Source organism: Sinocyclocheilus anshuiensis, unplaced genomic scaffold, assembly GCF_001515605.1.
Source record: "Sinocyclocheilus anshuiensis isolate Anshui unplaced genomic scaffold, SAMN03320099.WGS_v1.1 scaffold2267, whole genome shotgun sequence".
In the NCBI taxonomy this organism is placed as follows: Eukaryota; Metazoa; Chordata; class Actinopteri; order Cypriniformes; family Cyprinidae; genus Sinocyclocheilus; species Sinocyclocheilus anshuiensis.
In genome coordinates, this window is record NW_015541483.1 from 16704 (window position 1) to 26344 (window position 9641).

The 9641-nt window shown below is 43.1% G+C and overlaps 1 protein-coding gene across 1 annotated transcript in view; it reads right to left on the reverse strand.

The window, feature by feature from the left end:
- Window positions 1-356: 356 nt before the first annotated feature.
- LOC107690833 (G protein-activated inward rectifier potassium channel 2-like) overlaps window positions 357-9641 on the reverse strand; it is a 23304-nt gene continuing 14019 nt past the window's right edge. Inside the window, exon 3 of the mRNA XM_016489252.1 lies at window positions 357-884. Coding sequence (XP_016344738.1) covers window positions 556-884 — 329 coding nt within the window. The 3' untranslated portion in view covers window positions 357-555. The remainder of the gene's footprint in view (window positions 885-9641) is intronic.

Sequence of the window (9641 nt, forward strand, 5' to 3'; positions counted from 1 at the left end):
CACACACACACACACACACACACACACACACACACACACACACACACATCAGCCCCACAATCCCATGCAACACGAGCGCACCGCCGTCCTCCTTCAGCGTCTGCTAGTATGGCCTACAGTACTGAAACTATGTACATCAGAGTCAGTCGACTACAGGACCGTCTGTACATGCGTGGATAAATATGTCTGTCGCTATTCCAGAAGGCAGAATATACGACTCCGTGCTGTATCAAACAACCTCAAACCCAACAGATATATACAAAAAATACAAATGCAAATGCCCTAGAATAGATCTATATATATATTCATATACATATATAGGTTTTAATCTTTGAATTACAAATCTGAAAATATCATTTCTTATCTTTAAGAAAAAAACTGGTTTCGGGAACCGTGCAGTCACCCGCGCACATCCTTCGGGGCGAGAAACAGAGAAAAAGCGTGTGAGATGGGGTCCGTGTCCCGCCTCGGGGCGCTTTCCTGAGCTGACCTCTGACCTCTGACCTCAGCCAAACGTCCGGCGGTGCAGAGGTGAGGAGAGATGCGCGTGTGCTCCTACACTTTGGACTCGCTCTCTATGTTGGCGACGTCTCCGTTCTGCTCCGCCAGCTCCTCGGCCGCTGCGCTCCTCTTCTCCTGAGAGTCCGGCAGCCCCTGTGTGCTCAGTCTGCTGGACACTGACCAGGTGAGAGGCAGACGGGAGCGCGCCGTCACCTCCGCCAGCTCTCGCGCGCTGCAGCTGGGAGTGTTGGTCTCGTAGATGTCGTGGAAGCTGTTGTAGTCGACCTCGTAGAAACCGTCCTCCAGCGTCAGGACGGGTGTGAAGCGGTAGCCCCACTTGATCTCGCTGGCCACATACGAGCTGCGCGCCTGACACGTCATTCCTGAGGAACACACACAACCACAACTGAGGTGAGGAAACCATGGTAGTATCTATCAGCTGCAGTTCTGACGTCTCCGTCTCAATATACTGAACAACACCACATACAGTACATTCACATCACATGTTACTCAGCGCTAGAGTTACACTCACGGACACTGCACTTATTCACGATCACAAAACTACATTATTTGCATGTGCTTTAAAGTCTTGCCGGTTAAACATTTCATTCACATTGCTGTTCTGCCAGCGTCTGATTACTGGACTGAGTTATCATTCACATCTGATTGTGCTAATGCTGTCAAAAACACACGAGGTTTACATATAAACACAGCTGGTTATGTCTAAAGTGAAAGTAAACCATTGAGAGAGAAACGGATGCGCGTCTGTGTATTAGACGCGTGCAGCTCTTAAAGTGACAGCAGTCTAATAGCACTAAACATGCTGCCGCTTGTCATTAAAGGGACAGCTCACCCTAAAATTAACATTCTGTTATTATTTACTTGCTCTCATGTTGTCCCAAACCTGTATTATTTCTTTCTTGTGCTGAACACAAAAGAAGATATTTTAAAGAATGTGGGGAACCAAACAGTAACTGGGCTCCACTGACTTTGATAGAAAGGAATAAAACACTATGGAAGTGACTGGAGACCAGCAGCTGTTTGTACCCACATTCTTTAAAATAACTCTTATATTCAACAGAAGAAAGAAACTCATTCAGGTTTAAAACTGCTTGAGAGCGAGTCAATGATGACAGAAGGTTCACTTTTGGGTGAACTATTCCTTTAATGTTAATAACCAACAAAACACATGAATCAATGTATAATTTATACAGTGAAGTGTATATAGTTTTATTTTTATATTTGTTCATTCAGTTTCTTGAGTGCTGCTGCTAAATACACCTACTGTACCTGAAAAATAAAGTTTGTTTTATTTGTGTATTATGTGTATTTATAATGTGTATCTTTGTTCTTATTTTTTAACAACAAAGATAAAATAATGACAATGATTTTTTTTTCTTCGCCCACTTTGGCTTCAATATCTGCCATTCTTCATTCGCAAAAAGCGCTGATGATCTGAAAACATTGAGAAATGTGTAAGTTGTAGTTTATCGATCTCAATCGACATATTCTGCTCAAATAATAAAATATATATTTTGCATTTAAAATGGAAGAAATTCTCTTGACTATTTAAACAGCACCACAAACGGCAGTACAAAGAGTGCTTTGCAGCTGTATTGACCGCAAAAGTGACAAACTAAAGCGTCACGTTTATGTAGCACTAAAGCATCTTAACAGCTTGTATTAAAGAGACCTGTGAGTGTCGGTCCTGCGCACATCTAGTACACGTTCCTCTGGCCTGTTAAAAGCTTTTAAACACACTGAAGCCATCTGCTGGTCAGAATGATGATGAACTGAACCTATCACACAACAGTCTTCTTGAACACTCAATTTGATTTTATTTTAAAAAATTCAAAGCGATTGAGTTGTTTCGGTATATTAGCACTAAAATAAGTATTACATGTTATTATACTATATACAGTAATATTCATAAATAAAATAAACTCAGTGATCTGGGAAAACAAGATCAGTCAGTTAGCATCATCTCAGCCTGACTAAAAACTCGTGCGCTTTTCCAATCTAGTTTACAATGGTTTCCTGATGATCTCAGCATACTGCGGTGAAATGACTCAGATGATGAGTGAAGAACACACACACCTGTGTGTGTGTGTGTGTGTGTGTGAGCCGGTCAGAACAACACACGTTCACCATATTTGATCGTGATAGACGTACAGTCTGTTCTGTTGTGTGTTGATCAATGAAACACTGACATTTACCCAAAACATTTACCTAAAATCACCCCATTGTACAGCATACAGCAGTTCTTTAATTTCCAGAGAAAGTATGAACTGATAAAATACTGCGCTGAACGTCAAGAATCTGTCAAATGAATCAATGTAAAACAAGTAAGCTTAAGACAGAACAACAGTAAGCATCCATCCTCACAGCCTCTCTACACTCCTGTTCGATTAGATACAGTAAGAACATGTGACAGTAACACTGAGCGACACGCTGAACGAGTTGAGGGTTCAAAGGTCACCGTCTCCAGTCACAATCCAAACACTGTGAGAGTGTCACAACTGTGAGCCGCTCCCTCTGCGCTCTCAGAGCTCAGAAACAAACACACAGCCCAGAAGAAACACACACACACACACACACACACAGCACGCTTATATAACGCGTGTCTCAGAGTGGAATCATGGCAGGAGCTGCATCACGCATCTTCAGATGGCCGTTTCATCAGCCTCCACTGCATTACGCTCACCTCAGTGCATTATCTGAGTCCGTCAGCGAGAGTGCTGCGTGTTTATTTGATATACAGTTTGCTAGAGAACTTTCATTCATCTGGTGTGAAATAATGCTTTAAGCCAAATCCCTGTCCTGTGCTGGTGTCGCACGTGAGACACGTTCACTGCGCCGCCGTTATCAGCAGACAGCAGCCTGTGCTCATAAAACCACCGCTGCGGCCCTCGAAATGAGCTCTAGTGCGGCCGCAGACCCACATACAGCAACACACTCACACTCACACTCACACGCTCATGCACACTCACACACACACGCTCATGCACACACACACACACGCACACACACGCGCACACACACACGCTCATGCGCACACACACACAAGCACGCTCATGCACACACACACGCTCATGCACACACACACGCTCATGCACACACACACGCTCATGCACACACACACGCTCATGCACACACACACGCTCATGCACACACACACGCTCATGCACACACACACGCTCATGCACACACACACGCTCATGCACACACACACGCTCATGCACACACACACGCTCATGCACACACACACGCTCATGCACACACACACGCTCATGCACACACACACGCTCATGCACACACACACGCTCATGCACACACACACGCTCATGCACACACACACGCTCATGCACACACACACGCTCATGCACACACACACGCTCATGCACACACACACGCTCATGCACACACACACGCTCATGCACACACACACGCTCATGCACACACACACGCTCATGCACACACACACGCTCATGCACACACACACGCTCATGCACACACACACGCTCATGCACACACACACGCTCATGCACACACACACGCTCATGCACACACACACGCTCATGCACACACACACGCTCATGCACACACACACGCTCATGCACACACACACGCTCATGCACACACACACGCTCATGCACACACACACGCTCATGCACACACACACGCTCATGCACACACACACGCTCATGCACACACACACGCTCATGCACACACACACGCTCATGCACACACACACGCTCATGCACACACACACGCTCATGCACACACACACGCTCATGCACACACACACGCTCATGCACACACACACGCTCATGCACACACACACGCTCATGCACACACACACGCTCATGCACACACACACGCTCATGCACACACACACGCTCATGCACACACACACGCTCATGCACACACACACGCTCATGCACACACACACGCTCATGCACACACACACGCTCATGCACACACACACGCTCATGCACACACACACGCTCATGCACACACACACGCTCATGCACACACACACGCTCATGCACACACACACGCTCATGCACACACACACGCTCATGCACACACACACGCTCATGCACACACACACGCTCATGCACACACACACGCTCATGCACACACACACGCTCATGCACACACACACGCTCATGCACACACACACACGCTCATGCATGCGCTCATGCACTCACACACACGCTCATGCACACGCACACACACATTCACACGCTCAAACACACTTGCACACACTCAAACACATGCTTGCACACTTACATATGCTCACACACACACATTTGGCACATGCTCACAAACAAACACGCATGCTTGCACACTAACATATGCTCTCACACACACACACACGCTTGTGCACATTCTCACATTTAAACACGCTCACACACATGCACACACGCTTGCACATTCATAAACTCGAACACACTCAAACGTTCACACATGTTTGCACACTCACGCTTGCACACTCACAAATGCTCATTCGGACACTAACACACATGCTCGCCGACCTGACTCACACACACACTTGCACACGCTCAAACCCACATGTATACATGCTTGCACACTCATATATGCTCACATGCACACACATTTAAACACGCTCATGCACACATGCTTGCACCTTCACACACTCACACAAGCTTGCACGCTCGCACATGCTCACTGCGCCTTAGGAAACAACACAGAGCTGCTGCAGAACCTGCACAACGAGCAGCAGAACACACACTGCTAAAGCTGAACAGCACACAAAGAACGAAGACACGTGTCCTCATGCGTGTTCTCATCGCCATGGCAACAGGTCAGCTGTGAACACGCCACCAGCTGTTCCCGTTCCCCAGTCATGCCCTGAGCACCCTCGACCTCACTGCTGGCTGACAAACCGCTGCCTCACGGCAACACGCGTGTGCGAGCGACATCACAGCTGCATCAGAAGAACACTAGAAACGCAGCTGTGAGCGACACATGAGCTGCACAATTAACCGATGTGCAAGTTATCCTGAAAAACGTTTCTCTCTCTTTCTCTCTCCAGGAAATGTGTCGGAAAGTTCAAATGACGTTTGCCTCTGTCTGCAGCGCTGGTGTAAACTAGAGATCAGGATGGCTTATTAAACTCCTCAACTTAAACAAGGCCTACACTGCGTGTCGTGATCAGAGTTAGCACCACACGTGGCCCTGCGCTCGCATGCTGCTTCATAATGAACAAGAGAAAGAAGCTGCAGCCTGACTGAGAATCCTGGTGCAATAATGACAGATCAATCGCGTGCATCATAACAACACTAGTAATCATAATAACAGTAATACTCCGGCGGCGCGGTTTAGATAACGTTGTTATATAATGTCAGTGGGTTTTCCTAACGCTGCACCGTCGCCATGGCAACCACACTCAAAAACCCTCAAAATAGCATCACAGTTGCAGCGAAAGCAAACGCGCTGCTTTTTTTTGTCTAATTGTATCTAGAAGATCCTCCTTTCAGCAGCATTTATGAGCGCGACTTTCATTTTTATCTCAGGCTATTTTAAAGCTGAGCTGCAGCTTTTTTAGAAAACGAGAAGCTGCATGGGCTTACTACTGAAAATGGTACACTGAGAGAACAACTACCAAACACATTTATGATCCCTCTTATTTTTTTTTCTTTTAAATAATAAACATCTTGCAGATTCTGTAGGGGTTGTAAACTTATGAGCACAGCTGTATTTTCTGACTAAAGCTTCAGGCTTCATTCTGACCTGTGAGATGCAGAAATCTGCACACGACACACTTCACCTCTCTCTTCCTGCTTTAAAGTCTCCATGAAAGCAAAACTGACATTTCTTCTCTCGTTTGAGAAGCCATTTCACGAAAAGACGATCACAACTTGTGATGCTTCATGACAGCGACTCTCAGTGACACACGGCACAGAAACACATGAACGATTAAACTGCTCTAATAAACTCTTTTCTCTTTATTGTTGTTCATCCATCGTCTTTCCAGCACTGGACTCTAGTGGGATTTCTGGGATACTTCCCAGCACACAGAGCATTTGTAAGCCGCTGTGTATTGATCTTGTACTATATTTATATTGTGAGGCCTGGTGTGAGCTCACTCCTGTTTCAGAGTCTTTCTCTTAGTCTGCTGTTAAAGGGATCGTTCACCTGAAAGTGAAAATCATGCCATTTACTGAAAAATCATGAGAGATTATTAAAAATATCTTCATTTGAGTTTTGAAAATGGTTTGGAGCAACATTGAAGGTGAGTAAATGATAAGATATTCATGCATAAATGTGAACTGTCCCTTTAAGATCATCTAAAGAACACACACGCCAGCGACACCACCTTCATTCCATTTGTTTTTCTTGCTTTATGGCCGCCATGTCTGTTTTATTGTCGTGTTGGAACGGTGACGACCACAGATAGGAGGGTTACTAGAAATGCACTCCAGTTCAACTGAATAATTACTCACTAAAATACCACGATATGAAATTTATGCAATCTGGTTTGTTTTTTTCCACTGTGCAAATACAGACAAGAGAATAGCAAAATTAACTAGATGATATGGGCTAATATGGTCATACTTCCTGGTTCTAGTAAGAACTCTAGCTGCTGCATTTTGGACCAGCTGGAGTTTGTTTATTAAGCGTGCAGAACAACCACCCAATAAAGCATTACAATAATCTAACCTTGAGGTCATGAACGCATGAATTAACGTTTCTGCATTTGACATTGAGAGCATAGGTCGCAATTTAGATATATTTTTGAGATGTAAAAATGCAGTTTTACAAATGCTAGAAACGTGGCTTTCAAAGGAAAGATTGCCATCAAATAGTACACCTAGGTTCCTAACTGATGATGAAGAATTAACAGAGCAGCCATCAAGTGTTAGACAGTGTTCTAGGTTATTACGTGCGGAGGTTTAAGGTCCGATAATTAACACCTTTGTTTTTTCAGAATTTAGCAGTAAGAAATTACTTGTCATTCAGTTTTTTATATCGACTATGCATTCCGTTAGTTTTTCAAATTGGCAATGAAATATAGAGCTGAGTATCATCAGCATAACAGTGAAAGCTAACACCGTGTTTCCTGATGATAGCTCCCAGGGGTAACATGTAAAGCATGAAAAGTAACGGCGCTAGTACTGAGCCTTGAGGTACTCCATACTGCACTGAACATGGTTTTTCATCAGTACACACTGCAACTAGTCAAAGGTTTGGACGCTCTCCTCATTCCTCGTGTTAGAATAATAGTGCAATGACGAAACCTCTGAAATCACTCGAGTGGAAATCTGGGAATGATGCAGTGATAATCAAAACATGCGACACAAAAAAAATATGTTTAGATCAAGTCATTCTAGCAGAAGCGTTTAGATCTGAATGGCTTTATAAGAAACATTAACTCAATGTTTTACTGCTGGTGAATGCTAGTTATTCTGCTTGTAATCCTTATGTACCAGTAACATGATCACATCTGTTTTAACGTTACTGTAACACATCACAGTTCTTAATATTGTGATAATGCTGTCAAAAGTATTCTGTCAGTGACGAGTACAGCACTGTAAAACCCAATGAGTTAACCTAAACCAACTGCTTCAAATTTATCTCAAATAAACCACACTATAATTCAAATACTATCTGAAACGTCACTCAGCGATAGCACACATGCATGCACTTGTATGTGCAATTACAAAAAAAGCAACATGCAGTATCAATATAATCTCAATGTTCATCGGCCCATTCTTGAGCTCACTGCAGGCTCTTCAGCAAACTCCAACACAACAGAACATTACACTGCAACATCTACTCTCCGTGTGCAGTCCAAAGCAAAGCATGCTGGGAATTAGACATCTGATATTTCTCATTTAGTCTGAGTTCTGCTTAATATAATCAGATATGGAGTTTTTTGTTTTTCTATTTAATGCAACAAGCATCCTGTAGCTCAAATCAGTGCCATGGTCATGGGTTCAATTCCCCAGGAATTAGGGCTGTGCAATATTGAAAAAAAATGCGATACCTTGTTTAAAAATGCGATATTCGATATGCGATACGATATTGCTTAAAGTGTGAAAAATCTATTTAAATTATATTTTAAAATATTTAAAAATGAAAATTATATAACCAATTTGTTTCACATTCTTTCTTGGAAAAGAAAGATTCACTACAACTTCTTAAAGTGACCAGCAGTGTTTTAGCACATAAAAAGTAATGTCACAAATCAGAAAATGTAATTTTAACATCAATGTGAATGACAAAAAAAATGAATGACAATAATTTTATATCATTGTGACTTTGCTTTCCATACACTTTAAGTACTTCTTCATATACCACAGCAAAACCTATAGTCTGAGAAAGTTCAAACATGATTAAAGGCAAGTGAGCAGTCAGTAAAAAAAAGAAAGAAAAAGGGGGAAAAAAGAACAAATACACAATTTACAAGAATAGATCAAATAAATAGTATTTAGGTACAGAAATTTAATAATTAAGTGTAAAATAACACTGCATAGTGTTCACTGTATGAATTAAATTTAGATTAATCTTTGTTATAGCTGTTTTGTTGTTTGATTAACATTAGTGACATATTCAGCAGCACGTATTTATAGGCTGCTGTCCCTTTAAATCCGACTGCACGGATCCAGTATAATGATACACATCTGATTTCTTTCTCAGCTGTTTACATTCATTTAAAACATAACCGACTGCGTTTACGAGAATGATCGTCGAGACGGGTACTATTGACATAATTCTGTGTGTATGTGTCTGTTCAAACATGAGGAGGAGATGTGAAAGACGAATCAACTTGGTGTTCGCGCGCCGTCTGAAATGCGTCTCTCTGTGTGCGCGCGCTTTGCAGGTGTGCGGCAGAACTGAAGATGCGCTGTGCGAGATGTGGCTTGTGCGCACGCTTCAGGTGTGAGTCTGTCAGACAGCAAGACGAGACGGCAAAGAGTTGCTTTCTGCAACTTATTGCACTTAATAACTCTTTTTAAACGTCAAGCAATTCTCTGCTATATGCGTCGAACTAAAACTTTGACCTTTTGCAATGTTTTGATTTAAGTAGCCTATTATTAAAATGATAATGATATCGCACGCTGTTGCTATATGCATATTGCGATATTTACATTTGCGATATTTCGATA